General features: G+C 42.7%; 1 protein-coding gene across 1 annotated transcript in view; it reads right to left on the bottom strand.

Moving 5' to 3' along the window:
• The window catches only part of cdkal1 (CDK5 regulatory subunit associated protein 1-like 1), a 596132-nt gene that overhangs the window by 317062 nt on the left and 258224 nt on the right, over positions 1-20846 (bottom strand). Inside the window, exon 12 of the mRNA XM_043718943.1 lies at positions 2560-2815. Within this exon, the coding sequence (XP_043574878.1) occupies positions 2560-2815 (256 nt within the window). The remainder of the gene's footprint in view (positions 1-2559; positions 2816-20846) is intronic.

Raw genomic sequence — 20846 nt, 5'->3', positions numbered from 1 at the left:
GTGGAGGCTAGACAAACCTTCTACTGGAATTGTTCTCCACAAAACTGATAAAGGAGGGAACACAATTAATACTAGCCTTTTAAAACACAAAATCCAGTACTAAATAATGCTCCAAGACTTACTGAGTGTAGCAGATGGCATTACAATTCAACAGACTCAACACAAAATAAAAAAATCCGTGTCTTACATTGGCACTCCAGCCCTATTTTTATTTTGTTAAATATAGCATGATTCTAACATTCAAAACAAACTCTCATTGGGATACTGAAAGCAATACATTGACATCAAGTTTGTACGTAGGATCATCCCTTTTACGGATTGAATTATGGAATCAGACTGCAATAGAGGCTTTTAGTCATAAAAGCTATAATTGCCAATTTACACTAGACTCACTTTGAAGCAGTTAGACTGATAACGCTGAATGTTATGACTTTTCAGGTACTCATCCAAGCATTTCTTAAAGGTTGCAAGGTTATCCACCTCAACTATCCTCCCAGACTGTGCATTCCAGACCACCATCATCCTCTGAGTAAAAAAATGTTTCCTGAAATCCCCTGCTTTTTACCTTAAAATTATGTCCCCTTGTACAGACTAGTAGCTTCCTATGGGGCACACCACAACTCTCACACCTTTAGATCGTCTTAACTTTGAAGCCTCATAATCAACCCTTGGATTCTAACTATCATTCTTGGAAACTCCACAAATATCCCCATCCTCAATGATGGGAGAGCCTAGCACAATGGTGCAAAAGCATTCGAAGTAATCTTCAGCCAGAAGTGCAGAGTGGATGATCCATCTCGGCCTCCTCCAGTAGTCACCAGCATTACAGATACCAGTCTTCAGCCAATTCAATTCACTGCACGTGATATCAAGAAATGATTGGAGACACTGGATACTGCAAAAACTATAGGCCCTTACAACATTCCAACAATAGTATTTAAGACTTGTGCTCTAGAACTTGCTGCTCTCCTAGCTAAGCTCTTCCAGTACATTTACAACACTGACATCTACCCAACAATGTGGAAAATTACCCAGGTATGTCCTGTACAAAGAAAGCAGGAAAAATCCAACCCAGCCAATTACTGCCCCATCAGACTATCCTCAATCATCAGTAAAGTGGTAGAATGTGTCATCAATGGTGCTATCAAGCAGCACCTGCAGCAACCTGCCCAGTGCTGCCCAGATTGGGTTCCGCCAAGGCCATTCATCTCCTGACCTCATTGAAACATGGTTCAGACATGGACAAAAGAGCTGAATTCCAGAGGTGAGGTGAGAGTGACAGCCCTTGATAGCAAGGCTATATTCGACAGAGTATGGCATCAAGGAGTATCGGGGAGCAAACTTTCCAATGGTTGGAGTCACACCTGGTAAATAGGAAGATGGCTATGGTTGTTGGAGGTCAGGAGATAGTGAGGACTGCAGATGCTGGAGAAGTCAGAGTCGATAAAGTATGGCACTGGAAAAAGCACAGCAGGTCAGGCAGCATCTGGGGAGCAAGAGAATCGATGCTTCAGGCTTAATCCTTCATCAGGACAGGGGAGGGGCAAGAGGGCTGGGAAATAAACAGGGTGAGTTGGACGAGGAGAAAGGTAGTTGGGATGACGATAGGTGGGCGAGGGTAGGTGGTGACTATGATAGGTCGGTAGGAAGCTTGGAGCGGATAGGTGGGAAGGAAGATGGACAGATAGGTCAGATCAAGAGGGCAGAACTAAATCGGAGGGTTGGATCTGGAATGGGGTGGAGGGGGGAAGATTTGAAAACTGGTGAATTCAATGTTGAGGCTGTGTGGTTGCAGGCTCCCAACTGAAGAGGAGGTGTTCCTCCACCAGCTAGTGGGTGGCCTTGTTAAGGTAGTGGAGGAGACTCAGAATGGACATATTATTGGGAGAGTTGAGATAGATGGCTACAGGAAGGTGGGGTTGATTCATGTTCACGGACCAGAGATGTTCCCTGAACTGTTCTGCAAGTTAGCACTCGGTCTCTCTGATGTAGAGGAAACCACATTGAGAGCAATGAAAATATGCATGTAAATCTTTGCTGGATGTGGAATGATTCTTTGGAGCCTTGGATGGAGGTGAGGACGATGGTGTGGGGGCAAGTTTTGCACTTCTCATGGTAGCAGGGAAGGTGCTAGGTGTGGAAAAGGGGTTTGTAGGAAGAGTGGACCTAACGAGGGAGTCACAGAGGGAACAGTCCGTATGGAATGCAGATAGAGGTGGGGAGGAAAAAATATTTTCGGTGGTGGGGTCTGACTGTAGGTGGCGAAAATGGTGGAAGATGAGACACTGTATTTGGGGATTAGTGGGATGGAATGTGATGACCAGGGAGATTCTATCCTTGTTGTAGTTGGATGGGTAGGGTTCAAGGGAGGAGATGCGATTGAGGGCATCAGGGGACGGGAAATTACAGTCCTGGAAGTAGGAGGACATCTGGAATGCCCTGGAATAGAATCACTTATCCTGGGAGCAGATACAGCGGAGATGGAGGAATTGAGAGATTGCATTTTTACCTGCATGGGCCTGGGGGGTGGGAGTGGGGAAATGGGTGTAGTTAAGCTACCTGTGGGATTTGGTGGGTTTGAAGTACTTATCAGTAGTATGTAGGTCGATGAAGACGGAGAGGGCCAGGAAGGAGAGAGAGGTGTCAGAGATGATCCAGATGAATCTGAGGTCAGGGTGGAAGACGTAGGTATAGTGGAACCGTTCAAGCTCCTCGTGGGAGCACGAGGCTGTATCAATACAGTCACTGATGTAGCAGAGGAAAAGGTGGAGGATGGTGCCAGTGTAGCTATGGAAAAGGGACTGTTCCACGTATTCTACAAAGAGGCAAAGCATAGTTCAGACCAATGTGGGTACCCATAGCCATCCCTCTGGTTTGTAGGAAGTGGGAGGATTGAAAGGATAAGTTGTTTAGGGCAAGGACCAGTCCCACCAATTGAATGAAAGTGTTGTGGAGGGAGACTGGGTGGATCGACGGGACAGGAAAAAATGAAGGGCTTTGAGGCCTTCCCTCATAGGGGATACAGGTAGAGAGAGACTGGATGCTTATGGTGAAGACGAGTTGCATGGGGGCTGGGGAAAAGGAAATCATGGAGGAAATGGAGGATGTGGCTGGTGTCGCAACATATGTGGGGAGCTCCTAGACCAAGGGGAACAGGACAGAGTCAGTACATCTCAGCAGGATTTCCTGAGGGTACTGTCTTCGGCCCAACAATCTTCAGCTACTTCGTCAGTGACTTTCCCTCCATCATAAGTTCAGAAGTGGGATATTCAGCAAAGATTGCACAATGTTCAGCACCATTCGTGAAGCCTATGACAGTGAAGCAATGTTCAAATGGAACAAGATCTGGACAACATCCAGGCTTGGGCTGACTAGTGGCAAGTAACATTCGTGCCATGCAAATGCCAGGCTATGACCATCATCAGTAAGAGACAATCGAACCATTGCTCCTTGACATTCACTGGTGTTACCATCACTGAATTCCCCCATTATCAATGTCCTGGGGGCTTACCATTGACCACAAACTCAACTGGACTCACAACATAAATACAGTGATTATGAGAGCAGGTCAGAGGCTAGGAATACTGCAGCGAATAACTCATCTCCTGACCCCCAAAGTCTGTCCATCATCTCAAGGCACAAGTCAGCAGTGTGCTGGAATACTCCCCATTTGACAGGATGGGTGCAACTCCAAAACCACTCAAGAAGCTTGACACCATTCAGGACAAAACAGTCTGCTTGACTGCACTACACCCACAAGCATCCAGTTCCTCCACCACTGATGCTCAGTAGTAACAGTCTATACAATCTACAAGATGCACTGCAGAAATCACTTAAGATCCTCAGACAGCATTTTCCAAACTTCCATCTCGAAGGACAAGGGCAGCAGATACATGGGAACATGACCATCTTCAAGTTCCCGTCGAAACCACTCACCACTGTTCCTGGAAATTCCTCTCTAACAGCATTGTGGGTCAACCTATAGCAGGTGGACAGCAGCAGTTCAAGAAGGCAGGTCACCACCACCTACTCAAGGTCAATTAGGGACGGCAATAAATGCTGACCAGCCAGCAACACACATATCCTCCAAATGAATGAAAAAAAACTAACTGCACTCCTTCTGTGATCAATATATCCCTTCTACGACTGAGCTTCTGAAACAGTGGATTACAACCCACGATGGAGTCACAACATTTGATTTTGTGGCTCCAAACTTCCAGCAGCAATAGCTGTCAGGGAGTTTGAAATTACTTCTGCCAGTTGTGAGACCCCTTTAAATCTTCTATAGCTTTCTATTGATGGGCATAACCAATTGGACTGCCCTCTGAGACCTGCTGTTGCAATCAAACTGTTAAGGGGTAGGTGTTTGGCTTATAGAGAATCTCTGTCTTTTCATCATCATTCAACACCTGTTCCCACCTTATTTACCCATCTGGCTAAGCACTAAGTCTCTCATACCTCACTCCTAACAACTGAAGATTCCCTATTACTCAGCAAAGCTCTACCGCTCAGCAACGGAAGATCCCCTTGCACCACCCTTCAGCAACTGAAACTGACCCCTACACAGTAACTGAGGTTTACAACTTTATTCATTAATTATTTCTATTTTCAAGAGGTATTCATGGTAAGAGGTAAACATCACCCATGTCCTTGGTTGACAAACTCACAATTCATTTAAAGAGCCATTAGTAGTATTCTTGCAGCTTGTGTAGCCTTAGGCCAGTGTAGCACATTATTTCACAATGTAAACAATGAAATTCTGCACAAATTTATGCTAGCATCCCTCAAATCATGCTTTATGCTCGATTATGTTTCCATGAATTTTATACTTCTTCCCTCCCATCCACAACGGAATGACAGAGATAGTGGCTGTCATTCATCTCCTCCACAATGTACTAGTGAAATAAATATTGATTACAAGTGAGTCTGAATGCACAGCTAGAACTTTCTAGGCATGGTTACTGTGGAAATAGTGAAGATATGGTGAAAAAGCAGGTACTTCACTGAGGTTTTCAATATTTAAAGATTGGCCAGCTAAGCACATCACTGCAACGACCAGTACTGGATTAACTATAGCACTACTTATAAATGCACCAATAACAGCTTCAAACATAGAAAGCTGCCTTTAGTTGTTTGGCCTTTATTATGCCTCACTGGGCAGCCTGTGGAAATTAAGCCCTGCTATTCTAAAAGTCATCACAAAAGTTAAAAGTTTTTACAGAAGTATGGAAAGTTCTCCAATTTTCCTGATTTTCAGATCCAGGTTGACAGAAAGTATGGCATAAGCTTCTCTTCTTAACAAGAATTACTATTTATCACAAATAATTAGACTCTAGTTACAGAAAAACAGTTATGAACCATCAGCATATAACTCTAATAGTTAAAATACTCATCAAGTTATAAACTCCCCTTTTACATTCATACATACATGTATACATGGGAAAATCACATGAGTATAATAGACGGTGAGTAAACTGGGAACGCAATTCGGGTCTCTGTTGACAGGACCTGAGATGATTCCTATGCTGATCAGAATGTTGCTTCTCTGTTTTCCATCTCTGGATGCTTTCACTGGTTTGCCACTGGTGGCAAGTTCACACTTAAAAAAAGGACTCAACTTATTCATTATAGCACCTGATGAAGGTGAAGGAAAGATAAACTAGTTATCCCCTGGCTTTATATGCTTTTACTGCAGAGAGAGCTCCTGAATTGGATGGATTTCAAGGTTTCTCACTACAGTATCTTGTTTATTATCCTGACCCATTCAGCTACCTGAGAACTCATCACAGTGGCCTTTGTCATTGACAACTGGACATAAGTCCACAGACCAAATAGCTACTTGCTGCCCATCAGAGCTCCCTTTGTACACATCACTTGGCTCTAACTTTTCTGCAAACTACACAAGAACTACTGCTTGAAAAAGCAGTTGTATAAATGGTGCTTTCAATGATTGTCAAGTTACCTGTTCTCGAAACATGCAGTAATCCATCAGCAATCTATGGTTTAAAAACATTGTTTTCCTATTTCAATCCACAATTAAAAATACAGTGAAATAGTGAGACATGCCTTTACACCTATGTGATGTAAATATGACTGTGAGCCTATATGCTAGAATTAATCAATATAAAAGTCCTAAAAACTACTCAATGGAATTATTCTATCAGCTAAGGAAAGACCCGACTGAATAAATGGACGTAGAACTACATTTTCTTTTGAAACAAATCATAAGATTTGAATTTGCTGCCTGCATGCAATAGTCCCAATGTTTAAATTATACATTATAGCCAAACCTAATTTTAAAAGAAAATTAATTTTCCTCCTTAGAGACTTGCTGTATTGCTGCCAGCTTATTAATCCTATCCCTTTTACTTTCTATCATGACAGAAGGGTTGGTTCACTCAAATGGCTGGACAGCTGGTTGGTCATACAGTGTGATGTCAACAATGTGGATTCAACACCTTCACCACCTGAGATTGCCATGAATTACTCTCCTTCTCAACCTCTCCTCTTGCCTTAAGCATGGTGACCCTCAGGACAAACCACCAGCAGTTATCTCTCTTTCTATTAAGAGAGCAGCCCTATGGTCTGGTAGGACTTTGGTGATTTATCTTTACCTCTCATGAAGATCCTAATTTTTGATAACATGCAAGTGTCAATAGATTTTTACTACCTTATCAATATAGAGAAACTTCAATTCACCTTCTCCTCAAATGCTGCCTGACCTGCTGTGCTTTTCCAGTGCCACACTTTTCGACTACCTTATCAAAAAGGCCAACTGGTATACAGAAGTATTTAGAGTGGGGGTCAACTGGCTACATATCTATGGAGATTATCATAATCTATGCACAAACAATTGCTAGTAATACTTACTGAACAGAAGCCAGGAACAGCTCATTTACTTTTCAACCCCAACTAACTTCTAACTACTTTTCAACTACTATTCCATCCAGACAGGCTAAATTAACAGAGATGAAGGGTTGAACATTGGGTCTTTTGTAATGAATTACACTGTGCCATCTCAGTTTGTGCTGCTACCCTCAGTTACTAGATGTCCTAGAATCCCTATAGTGTGGAAGCAGGCCATTTGGTCTGGGTTCACACCGACCCTCTGAAGAGCATCCCACCTAGGTCCACACCTTCACACTCCCTGTAAATGTGGATTTCCAATGGCCAATCCACTGAACCTACAAATCTTTGGACTGTGGGAGGAAATACATGCGGACATGGTGAGAATGTGCAAAATCCACACAGAGACATACTCGAGATGGGAATTGAACCTGGGTTCCTGGGACTGTGAGGTAGCAGTGCTAGCCACTTAGCCACCATGCCACCTCAGACGTGATCACAACTCCTTAAGCTTTATGATAGCTATGAATAAGCATAAGTCAGGACCTTGTGAGAAGGTACTAAATTAGGGTAGGGCAAATTCTGTCAGTACTAGGTAGGAGCTAGGATTGTTAATTGGGAGAGCTATTATCATGCAAATCCACATTTGACATATGAAATTGCTTAAAGTCCTGCTGATGAGAGTTCAGGACCAGCATGATCCAGTAAGGAGGAAGGACAAGGATGGCAACGTAACAGATCCTTGGATAATGAGGAAGGTTGTGAATCAAAAGGGGAAAAAAAAGCATATGTAAGGTTTTAGAAGTTAAAATTGGACAGGGCCCATGAGGAACGTAAAGAAAGCAGGAAAAAATTCAAGCAGGGAATTAGGAGAGCAAGAAGGGGCAATGAAATGACTTGGCAAGTTGGGTTAAAGAGAATCCCAAGGACATGAATAACATGTCAGTAATTGACAAAGAAACAAAGGTAGGTGAGAACCTGGAAACAATTATTATTACGAAAGACTTTGTGTTGGGCAAGCTAATGGAGTTAAAGGTAGACATGTCTCCTGGCCCTGATGGAATGCATCCCAGGTTGCCAAAAGAGTTGGCAGGAGAAATAGCAAATGCAATTTTCCAAAATTCACTGGCTCTGGGGCAATACCAGCAGATTGGAAAACAGCAAATGTGACACCACTGTATAAAGAGGGAGGTAGACAAAAGATGGGGAACTATTGACCAGTTAGCTTAACTTCTATAGGAGGGAAAATGCTTGAGTCTATTGTCAAGGAAGAAATAGCAAGGCATCTAGATAGAAATTGTCCCATCTGGCAGGCGCAGCATTGGTCCATGAAGGGCAGGTCATGTTTAAGTAATGTTTTGGAATTCTATGAAGACATTATGAACATGGTGGACAACAGGGACCCAATAGATGTGACGTATCTCGATTTCCAAAACACATTCAATTGGTGCTATCCAAAAGGCTGCTGCATAAGATAAAGATGCAAGGCGTTATGGGCAATGTATTAACATGGATAGAGGAATGGGTAACCAACAGGAAGCAAAGAATGAGAATAAATGAGTGCTATTCTGGTTGGCAATCAGTGACTGGTGATGCGTCTCAAGGATCAGTGTTGGGACCACAATTATTCATAATTTACATAGATAATTTGGAGTTGGGGACCACGTGTAGTGTGTCAAAGTTTGCGGATAACATTAAGATGAGTGGTAGAACAAGTGTGCAGAGGACTGTAAAACTTTGCAAAGGGGCATAGTTTAAGTGAAAAAGTAATGGCAGATGGAGTACAATGTTGCTAAATGTGAAGTCATATTTTGGTAAGAATAACAGTAAAAAGGACTATTACTTGAAAGGTAAGAAATTGCAGCACACTGTTGTGCAGGGCATGCTGGGTGAGCTTGTGCATGAATCACAGAGAGTTGGTCTGCAGGTGTGACAGGTAATTAAGAAGGCAAATGGAATTTTGTACTTCATTGTGAAATGGATTGAGTTTAAAAGCAGAGAGGTTATGTTTTTACTGTATAGGCTGCTGGCAAGGCTACATCTGGAATGCTGCGTGCAGTTTTGGTCATTTTACTTAAGAAAGGTTGTACTGGCATGAAAGGGGGTGCAGAGGAGATTCACTAGATTGATTCCAGAGTTGAGGGGATAGACTTATGAGGGTAGACTAAGTAGACTGGATTATATTCATTGGAATTTAGAAGAATGAGGAGAGATTTTATAGAAACACGTAAAATTATGAAATGAATAGATAAGACAGAAGTAGAGAGAATGCTTCCACTGGCAGGCGAAACTAGGGCAGATCCTCAAAATTAGGGGGAGCAGATTTAAGACTGAATTGAGAAGGAATTTCTTCATCCAAAGATTGTGAATCTATGGAATTCCCTACCCAGTGAAGTGGTTGAATCTTCTCCAATATACATTTTTAAGACTAAGATAGACAATTTTTAGAGCATAAAAGAATTAAGGGTTATGGTGAGAAGGTCTCTTGAAGAACATTAAACTGGATAAGTCTCCAAGGCCCGATGGTATCTAACGCAGGTTATTGAGAGGGTCAGGAGAAGAGATTATTGGGGCCTTCACCAAGATCTTTATATTCTCACTAGCCACCCGAGAGGTCCCAGAGGACTGTTGAGTAGCAAATGTTGTTTCTCTGTTCAAGAAGGGAAATAGTGATAATCCAGGAAACTATAAACCAGTGAATTCATGCCGGTGGTTGGGTAACCACCGGAGAGAATTCTTAGGGATAGGATTTATGCGCATTTGGAAGCGCATGGCCTAATTAGGGGCAGTCAGCATGGCTTTGTGCAAGACAAGGTCAATAAAGTGTGGAGTTGGAAAAAGTACAGCAGGTCAAAGAGCATCAGAAAAACAGGACAGGTTGGAGGCTGAGAAATAAATAGAAGCAGGGGGTGGGGCTGGGAAAGGTCGGCAGTATGGCAACAGGTGGATAGGATGATAGTGATTGGTCTGGGAAAGGTGGACAGGTAGGTCAGATCAAGGGGGAAGAGCAGAAAGGAAGGGCTGGATCTGGGATGAGGGGATGGGTGGGGAGATTTGAAAGCTGGTGAATTCTATGTTAAGTTCCTGAGTGGAAGATAAGGTGCTCTTCCTCCAGTGGCCTTATTTTGATGGCAGAAAAAGCCCAGGATAGACATGCCTTCGGGGGAGTGGGAGGGAGAGTTGAAATGGTTGGCAACCAGACGTTAGGGTTGATTAGAGTGTACGGACCATAGAGATGTTCCCTGAAGCAGTCCATGAGTTTGAACTTGGTCACTCTGTTGTAGAGGAGACCACATCGGGAGCAACGGATTCAATAAATCAGGTTAGAGGAAATGCAGATGAATCTCTGCCGGACTTGCAATGATTCTTTGAGGCCTTGGAAAGAGGTAAGAGGGGAGGTGTGAGGGCAGGTTTTGCACTTCCTGTCGCCGCAGGGAAAAGTGGAAGAAAGGTTGGTGGCAAGCGTGGACCTCACAAGGTGTTGAGGTGGGAAAAGTTCCTGCGGAAAGTGAACAGGCATGGAGAGGGAAATATCATTTTGTTGGTGGGGTCAGACTGCAGGTAGCGGAAAAGGAGGAGGAGGATGCACTGGATTTGGAGATTAGTGGGGTGGAATGTGAGGACCAGGAGCACTCTAAGAAGTAGGCATGCGAATACCATCAACTTTCCGAAGACCTCTTCTCCCGACTCCAACAAATTCCATCCTCCTGGACACCACGTCTAGGCCTCCGACCCTCCACGGCCTCTTCATTTCCAACTAACGTCAGAACTTCAACCACCTCAATCTCTCCATCTCTCCTTACCCACTCCAACCTTGCAACATGCCATCCTCCGCTTCAACCCCAACCTCACCATTAAACCAGCTAATAAGGGAGGTGCTGTGGTAGTTTGGCGCACTCACCTCCACCTCGCAGAGGCTACATGCCAACTTGCTGACACCTCCTTCTATACTGTCCCCTCGGTCACAACCTGACCTCGGCAAATTGTTGGAGGGAATCCTGAAGGACAGGATTTACATATGTTTGGAAAGGTAAGGACTGATTAGGAATACTCAACATGGCTTTGTGTGTGGGAAATCATGTCTCATGAATTTGAGTTTTTCAAAAAGGTTTGATGAGGGCAGAGTGATGGATATAATCTACATGGACTTCAGTAAGGCATTCGACAAGGTTCCTCAGGGTAGACTGGTTAGCAAGGTTAGATCACATGGAATACGGGGAGAACTAACCATTTGGATACAAAATTAGCTTGAACGTCGAAGACAGAGGGTGGTGGTGGAGGGTTATTTTTCAGACTGGACACTTGTGACCAGTGGTGTGCCACAAGGATTGGTGTTGGTTCCACAGCTTTCAGTCATTTGTATAAATTATTTGGATGTGAACATTGACGGTATGGTGAGTAAGTTTGCAGATTACATCAAAATTGGAGGCGTAGTGGACAGCGAAGAAAGTTATCTCAGAGTACAAAGGGATAAGCAGTGGTATATGGAGTTTAATTTAGATAAATGTGAGGTGATGCATTTTGGAAAGGTAAATCAGCGCAGGATTTACACACTTAATGAAAAGGTCCTGGGGAGTGTTACTGAACAAAGAGACCATGGAGTGTAGATTCATAGTTCCTTGAAAATGGAGTCACAGGTAGATAGGTCAGTGAAGACAACGTTTGGTATGTTTGCCTTTATTGGTCAGCGCATTGAGTACACGAGTTAGGAGTTCATACTGTGGCTGTACAGAATATTGGTTATGCCACTTTTGGATTACTGCATGTAATTTGTCAAGAGGTGCGAAGGAGGAGCAGAGGACTGCTGGGAAGGTGAGTAAAAATTAAATTTTTTGAACAGAGCGGCGAGAAGAGAGGGCAGAGAGAAACGAGGGCTGCTGGGAAGGTTTTAAGTGGGTGAGAGCACCTAACTTCAGCTCCTCAAAAACTGAGTTAGGGAACTGGAGCTGGATGAACTACGGCTGAACTCATCTGGGAGGCTGAGGGAGAAATTGAGAGGATGTACAGGGAGGTGGTCACTCCTCAGACACAGGGTAAGGACAGCTGGGTTACAGTCAAGGGGAGGAAAGGGAACCAACAGATAGGACAGGGATCCCTTGTGGCCGTTCCCCTCAGCAATAAGTATATCATTTTGGATACTGCTGGTGGGAATAGCCTACCGGGGGAGCCATAGTTGTCAGGTCTCTGGCACTGAGCCTGGCACTGTGACTTAGAAGGAAAGGGGGGAGAATATAAAAGCGCTAGTGGTAGGGGACTCAATAGTTAGACGGATTGACAGGAGATTTTGTGGTCAGGAACAGGACTCGCGGAAAATATGTTGCCTCCCTGGTGCGGGATGTCACCGACCGGGTTTGTAGGATTCTGAAGGGGGAGGATGAGCAACCAGAAATCGTGGCATATATTGGCACCAATGATATTGCCAGGAAAGGGATTGAGGATCTGAAAAGTGTCTACAGAAAGCTAGGTTGGAAGCTGAAGAGCAGGACGAGTAGAGTAGTGATCTTGGGTTTGCTTCCTGTACCACGAGATAGTGAGGTGAGGAACAGTCAGCGAATGCAACTTAACACATGGCTGCGAGGCTGGTGCAGGAGGGAGGGCTTCAGTAACCTAGACCATTGGGGTGCTTTCTGGGGAAGGTGGGACCTGTACATGAAGGACAGGTTGCACCTGAACTGGAGGGACACAAAATGTACTGGGTGGGAGATTTGCTCGTGTGGTTTGGGAGGCTTAAACTAGTTTGGCGAGAGGGTGGCAATCAGAGCTACATATCTGAGAGGGGGACAGTTGTAGATGGGGCAGTGTCAGGATGTAGTGAATTTATTGGGAAGGTTTCTCATGTGATAAAACAAAGGGGTCGGTTAAAGTGTGTCTGCTTTACCACAAGGAGTGTCAGAAATAGGAGTGATGAACTTGGAGCATAGATCAGTACTTGGGGCTACAATGTTGTGGCCATAATGGAGACATGGATTTCACAGGGGCAGGACTGATTGCCAGATGTTTCAGGGTTTAGAACATTTAAAAAGAACAGGAAGGGTGGAAAAAGAGGAGGGGATGTAGCATTGCTAATCGGAGAGTGCATCACAGCTACAGAAATGAAGGTTGTTGAGGAAGGTTTGTCGACTGAGTCAGTATGGGTGGAAGTTAGGAACAGCAAGGGAGCAGCCACCTCACTGGCAGTTTTCTGCAGACCTGCGAATAGTACTAGAGAGACTGAAGAACTCATAGGCAGGCAGATTTTGGAAAAATGCAGATGTAGCAGAGTTGTTGTTATGGGTGATTTCAACTTTCCCACTATCAAATGGAACTTCCTCAGTGCAGATGGTTTGGATGGAGCCGTTTTTGTCAGTTGTGTTCAGGAGGGTTTCCTTACTCAGTATGTAGACAGGCCGACAATTGGAGAGGCCATTTTGGATTTGGTGCTCACCAATGCGCCAGGACAGGTGTCAGATCTCATGGTGGGAGAACACTTTGGTGACAGTGACCACAACTGCCTCACATTTACCGTACAAAGCCTTGGAGAGGGAAAAGAGCAGTTACCAAGGGAAGATATTTAATTGGGGAAAAGGAAATTATGACACTATCAGACAGGAGTTGCAAAGTAGAGATTGGGAGCAATTGTTCCACAGAAAAGGCACAGCAGACATGTGCAGACTGTTTAAGGAGCAGTTGTTGCAAGTGATGCACAAATTTGTTCCTCTGAGACAGGTAAGAAGGGGTAAGTTAAGGTGCGTTGGATGACGAGAACAGAGGAGCTTCTCATCAAAAGGAAGAAGGCAGCTTACGTAAGGTGGAGGAAGCAAGAGTCTAGCACAGCTTTAGAGGATTACAGGCTTGCTAGAAAGGAGCTCAGAAATGGACTGAGGAGAGTCAGGAGGGGGCATGAAAAAGGCTTGGCAGGAAGGATTAGGGAGAACCCTAAGGCATTTTACTCATACGTGAGGAATAAGAGAATGATCAGGGAGAAGGTAGGGCCGATCAGGGATAACATAGGCAACTTGCACGTGGAATCTGAACAGATTGGGGAAGCCCTAAATGAGTTTTTTTGCTTTGCTTTTCACTACCAGACCTTATTGTAAATGAGAACTTTGAGGAGCTGGGATACAGGCTTGACCAGGTCAAGATTGATTAAGTTTATGTGCTGGAAATTTTGGCAAACATTAAGATTGATAAGTCCCCAGGGCCAGACTAGATTTTTCCTAGGTTGCTCTGGGAAGTGAGAAAGGAGGTTGCTAAGCCGCTGGCAAAGATCTTTGCTCCCTCACTCTCCACAGGAGTTGTACCGGAGGATTGGAGGGAGGCGAATGTTGTTCCTCTTTCAAAGAAAGGTAATAGGGAAATCCCTGGCAATTACAGACCAGTCAGTCTTACGTCTGTAGTCAGCAGGTTTTGGAAAGAATTCTGAGGTTTAGGATTTATGACTATTTGGAAAAGCATAGCGTGATTAAAAGCAGTCAGCATGGCTTTGTGATGGGCAGGTACTGCCTCACAAATCTTATTGAGTTCTTTAAGCTGGTGACAAGACAGATCGGTGAAGGTCAAGCAGTGGATGTGGTGTATTCGGACTTCAGCAAGGCATTTGATAATGTTCCCCATGGTAGGCTCATTCATAAAATCAGGAAATATGGAACACAGGGAGACTTGGCTGTCTGGATTCAGAATTGGTTGGCTGACAGAAGACAGAGAGTGGTTGTAGCTGGAAAGTATTCTGCCTGGAGGTCAGTGTTGAGTGGGGTGCCGCAGGGCTCTGTTCTTAGGCCTCTGCTCTTTGTAGTTTTTATAAATGACTTGGATGAGGAGGTTGAGGGGCGGGTTGGTAAATTTGCAGATGACATTCATAGCATTGAGGGCTACTGCAGGCTGCAGCGCGACCTAGACAGGATGCAGAGCTGGGCTGAGAAATGGCAGATGGAGGTCAACCTGGATAAATGCAAAGTGATGAATTTTGGAAGGTCGAACTCGAATGCTGAAAACAGGATTAAAGACAGGATTGTTGGCAGCGTGGAGGAACAGAGGGATCTTGGCGATCAAGTATATAGATCCCTCAAACTTGCCACCCAAGTGGATAGGGTTGTTAACAAAACATATGGTATTTTGGTTTTCGTTAACAGGGGGGTCAAGTTTAAGAGCCACGAAGTTTGGCTACAGCTCTACAAGTCCCTGGTGAGACCACACTTGGAATATTGTGTCCAGTTCTGCTCGCCCTACTATCGGAAAGACAGAGGCTTTGGAGAGAGTGCAAAGAAGGTTTACCAGGATGCTGCCTGGACTGGAGGGCTTATCTTATGAAAAGAGGTTGACTAAGTTCGGACTTTTCTCTCTGGAGAGAAGAAGGAAGAGAAGTGACCTGTTCGAGGTATACAAGGTAATGAGAGGCATGGATAGAGTCAATAGTCAGAGACCATTCCTCAGTGCAGAATTGACTGGCACAAGGGGTCAGAGTTTTAAGATATTGGGAGAAAGGTATAGAGGGGACGTCAGAGGTAGGTTCTTTACGCAGAGAGTTGTGAATGCATGGAATGCATTGCCAGTGGTGGTGGTGGTGGAAGCAGAGTCATTAGGTTCATTTAAGTGACTGCTGGACATGCACATGGACAGCAGTGAATTGAGGGGTGCGTAGGTTATTTTATTTTACAATTAGGATTAATCTTTGGCACAACATCATGGACCGAAGGGCCTGCTCTGTGCTGTACTTTTCTATGTTCTAATTCTGGTTTCGCTCCTATAGGGAGGATGTTGTGAAACTTGAAAGACTTCAGAAAAGATTTAGAAGGATGTTGCCAGAGTTGGAGGGTTTGAGCCGTAGGGAGAGGCTGAATATGCTCGAACTATAGGGAGAGGCTGAATATGCTCAGGCTATTTTCCTTGGAGTGTCGGACACTGAGGGGTGGCCTTACAGAGATTTATAAAATCATGAAGGGCATTGATAGGGTAAATAGGGAAGGTCTTTTCTCTGAGGTGGGGGAGTACAAAACTAGAAGGTGAGAGGCAAGATTTAAAAGGAATCTAAGGGGCAGCCTTTTCACGCAGAGAGTGGTGCTGCCAGATGAAATGGTGGAGGTTGGTACAATTACAACATTTTCAAGGACATTGAATAGCAAATGTTTTAAGGGATATGGGCCAAATGCTGGCAAATGGGACTAGATTTGTTTAGGATATCTGGTCGGCGTGGACAAGTTGAACCAAAGGGTCTGTTTCTGTGCTGTATATATCTATGGCTCTATAACAGTCCAGTGACAAATACCATTAGATAATTGCCTCCCCTGCAAAGTGTTTTAATATGAAAGTGTTTCAATTTCTCACCAGCCCCTGAGCAAACCAGCTGCTCCAGAAATTCTCATTAGAAGTATTAGATTATTCTGTATTGATGGCCCATAATTCTGGCTTTTCCCCAATAAGTCCTTGCTAATTTTAAAGGTCTCTATCAAGTCTTCTTTCATCCAAAGAAAAGACATCCAACCAGTTCAATGTTGCCTGATAATTGCTAAAAATTGGCATTTTTTTTTAAATCCTTTTTACAACTTCTCCAGTGAAGGCTAAAACTTGGAAGACTATTGCAGACTTGATATATCACAATAAGGCTTTAAAGCAGTTCTCTGCTTGCAAGGAAAATGTGTTAGATGTAGCTCACACTGTAATTTCTCAATAAAATTGTTTTGCTAGTTTTATTTTAGAATGGTACATTAAGCTAATAATGTACCATAATCCCAGTCATAGAGATCTAGAGTACAGTTAAAGGCCCTTCAGTCCATTGAATCTTCACCAGTCAAAAACAACTACCTAACTATTCTAATTACTTTTTCCATCACTTGGCCGATGGTTTTGTATACCATGGCATTGCAAGTATAAATCTAAATAGTATTTAAATGTAAGGAGAATTCTGCCTCTACCACCCTTACAGGTACTGACTTCCAGATTCCCATCTCCCTCTAGGTGAAAAAAAATCCTCAACTTCCCCTCTAAGTCTCCTGCTCCTTACCTTAAATCTATGCCTCTGATCACTGATCCCTCCACCAAGGGGATATATTTCTTGCTGTCTACCCTCTTCATTCACCTCATAAGTTTTTCCATTTCAATCGTGCCCCCTCCCTCAGTCTTTTCTGTACCAAGGAAAACAACCTGCCCAATTGCTCTTCACAACTAAAGCTCTCCAGCTCAGGCAACATTCTGGTAGATCTCCAATGCAATCAAATTGCTCCTAATAACGTGGATGCCAGAACAGCACACAATACTCTGGCTGTGTTCTAACCATCTTTTTATATATTGCCAGCATATATTGCCTGCTCTTAAACTCTGTGCCTCAGATCACCAAGGAAAGTATCCCATATGCCTACAGATGTTGTGGAGGGGGGTCACTGGACCCGAAACATTAACTCTGATTTCTCTCCACAGATGCTGCTAGGCCTGCTGAGTTTTTCAAGCAATTTCTGTTTTTGTCCTGATTTCCAGCATCCGTAGTTCTTTGTTTTTTTTGCCACTTGAACTATTTTATCGACCTGTCCTATTCCCTGAAGGGGCCGGTGGACAAACAGGATCCTCATGTTTCTCATGTATTCCTTTGCCTGATCTGTGCTGCACAAGTACATTACCTTGCAAATATCTGGATTGAATTCCATTTGCTATAGATTAGCTCAACTATAACCTCCTGTAATCTAAGGCTATTCTCCTCACTGTTTACCACCGTACCAATTTTCGCATAATCCATGAATTTACTGATTAACCCTCCTTCATCAAGAGTAAATTATTTATATATACCAGAAGTTGCAGGGCCTGAACTCCAATCCCTGCAGAACCCCACTGGACACAGGCTTCCAGTTATAAAAAGGCACACTCAACCATCACCCTCTGCTTCCTGTCACTCAGCCAATTTTGTATCCAACTTGCCATATTGCCTTGGACCTCATGGGCTCTTACCTTTGCTATCAGTCTCCCAAGGAAGACTTTATCAAAAGTTTTCCAAGTAGACTATATCAAATGTATTGTCCTCACCTACACATTTGATTAACTATTTGAAAAATTCAAATTGCTAAGACATGACCCCTGCATTCTTTTCAGACTACAGGTTAGAGTTTACAGGTGAATGATTTAATGGCCGAGTTCTCTTTATTACAAAGTTACATTTCAATGAACCCTCCTTCCATATCTTAAAAGGAAGTCAATACTATCACAACACAACTCAGGCTGCATTAACTTCTACTCTATAACCCATGACCATGAAAAAATTTAATTGGGAATCTTGAACACAGTATCTACACCCCAAGCTGGATTTCATAGGCCCAAAGTCAACAGGAATGAGATAATTTGCTCCATTCCTACCTCAACACATGCAAATTACGATATATAGATGTGGCCTAGAAACCCGATTGGTGGAACAGAAGGAAATCAATGATAGCGTCAACCTCCATCAAGCCACAAGACGGGTTACAGTGTATTCTTAAGCAGTGGCGGAGATATAATTGATTTCCTTTTTGAAAGAGAGGCAGTTCAGTATAATTGAAACTTTCAACTCTTCTCAAGTCTACAAACCGTAAAAGGTTCTAGGTTTCAGTCCGACCAGAAGGATAAAACACAATCCAACTGTTGATCTTCTGCACCCATTAAGTTCCCTTCCACATATCCTGGTGCAGCACTGACAGAAATAAACTCGTCAGACGGATTTTGCTGTGAAGCTATTTTGTACAGCTGAATATTATCAGCTCAAAGAGCAGAATGGATATATGGTTCAAACTAAACTTCCGATATGAATTTTATCAAAGGTTGTTCTGTATGTGAAGAATGGAAAACACAGCAGCAGTGGGATGCCCTGTGATCAATATCATCGTTATGACTGCAGTGACAACTTTATACCAGAGTAAAAGATGGCAAAATGAACAGGGTTTCAGTGTCCCTGTCAAGTAGAACTCAAATGTTGAAATTTCTATTCTAAGAGTCAGATATTTGTGACTGGAACATACTTACATTTATTGGTTACAAATTTCACTGTACTAAGTGTTAACAATGATTTATTTGAAAGGGCAAGGTGATGGTGGAAAGAATAAAAAAACTATTTTTACAATTAGTTAAATTAGTTGATGGTTTATGGAAGCTGGAGCGACATAAACTGATAAGGTCTTTTTGGTAATCTGTGTCAATCATTCTTTGCATTTTAGGAAATATCCTACGTGGAGAGTAGAAAAGTATTAAGTGCACAGTACGTTTCAGTTGCACATTCAGAATAAATATGCCTCTGCTTTTATGATAGCTACATATAAAGGTCAAATTTGTGTTTTCATTAATTTTCCCATATCTCCATTCACCTCAATTATCTAATGGAGGATTAACCCATTAATAGGTAACAGTACCAATGGCAGTCCTTTCCGAACCTCTACCCAACAAAATTCAAGGAAGCAATAATTCCAATTGGGAACCACACATTGGCATCCCACGGATTAAGGAATCCATTGGTTCCCGCATTCCCTCCTCGTGTATATTATTCAGTCTTAGGCAACCAAACCAAAACAGAACATGAAAAAGTTAAATTGTCAATATAAACTGCAAGTATACATTTAAGGAATGCAAGCTGTAGCAACTGACTCATGGCTGGACTTTCTAACAAAACTCTCAGATAGAATGCCACATTTTTCAAAGGAGCAGCATTGCTGATTCTATCCATTACAGTGGAACCTAACAAAGGTACTTAATGTCATTGTCCCTTGAACGATTATCAAATTAAGCCAAATTTTTTAGACAACATTTCCTCACAAAATGAAAACATTTATCTGAAATCATTGTTTACTCAGAGTCTAAGAATTAGTTCAAAATAAAATTAGTTGCTTGCTTTGAAAAGTGCGATAAATGCTTTGGGAACTGGCAGGGGAGGCAAATTAGATAAGACAGTTTTATGTTGTAAAACACTGTACATACAGAATAGGTCAGGTCCAATTCAATGTTCTATGCTAAAAATGAGAGGTATTTTGAGATATTTCAAAATTTCAACATGAAAGTCAGATTATGACAGGTATATTTTTCTCTGGCTTCAAAAGTGAATCTAAAAAGTGTATAGTGATTTAAGCTCATGCTAGTTTTTAAAAAAACACTGTTAGAAAAACATAAACCGTTTCTTACATTAGCAACTGAAGATGAATATGCTAGCAATTTTGCTTTCCACGAGAAGAAGAGAAATGCACAAACAACAGTACTGAATATTACATATAGTATTGAAAAATATTCAGCTGCATTTTTATTCTTAAATGCTCCTTTAACGCTGTAACCATTGTTGGGATGGGCTCAATTTAATCAAATTGAAAACAGAGTTCATGGCCTCTGTTAATAGGATTGTTAGCACAGGTTAAAATCTGCTTCCTGCACAACAGCAACATGAAAGAAAGATGACAAGTCTGTGAAAACAAAAGGACTTAGTCACTAAACTCAGGAAAGGCCAACCCTGAAATGGCTCATTTATACAGATTCATACATTATACATAGACAGAGAACACAGGGGACTAACACCTTCAACACATTATCTAGCTATCACCATTGTTAACAGCTAACCCGAGAATGCAACTTTAAAAAAAGGGTTTTGTGATTTACACATGAAAGAAGTGAAACTATCACTGTATTTTAACAGATGAAAGGCTTAACAGACAATCAATTCTTCAATGTATAATTTCAGTTACATCACACTGCAAATTTTTGCTATAAATTCTGTGTTACGATCGAGCCCTCCACAATCACCTGATGAAGGAGCGTCGCTCCGAAAGCTAGTGTGCTTCCAATTAAACCTGTTGGACTATAACCTGGTGTTGTGTGATTTTTAACATTTATATAGAGGACATGCTAGAAAAGTCGATCAGAAAGAAACTCAACTAGGAATTGGGTGCAACCTAAGGGGGAGACAATGGTAATACAGTTACAAAAAGTAATCAAGAAACTTTCTGCTAGAGACTTACCACAAATAAAACAACAGAGGTTGTTTTTCATTTAAAAATGAGAACAATTTAGTCTGCAGACCACTGACTCCAGGC

The sequence above is a fragment of the Chiloscyllium plagiosum genome, chromosome 29 (genome assembly GCF_004010195.1).
Source record: "Chiloscyllium plagiosum isolate BGI_BamShark_2017 chromosome 29, ASM401019v2, whole genome shotgun sequence".
In the NCBI taxonomy this organism is placed as follows: Eukaryota; Metazoa; Chordata; class Chondrichthyes; order Orectolobiformes; family Hemiscylliidae; genus Chiloscyllium; species Chiloscyllium plagiosum.
This window is presented reverse-complemented; position numbering and strand designations above follow the sequence as displayed.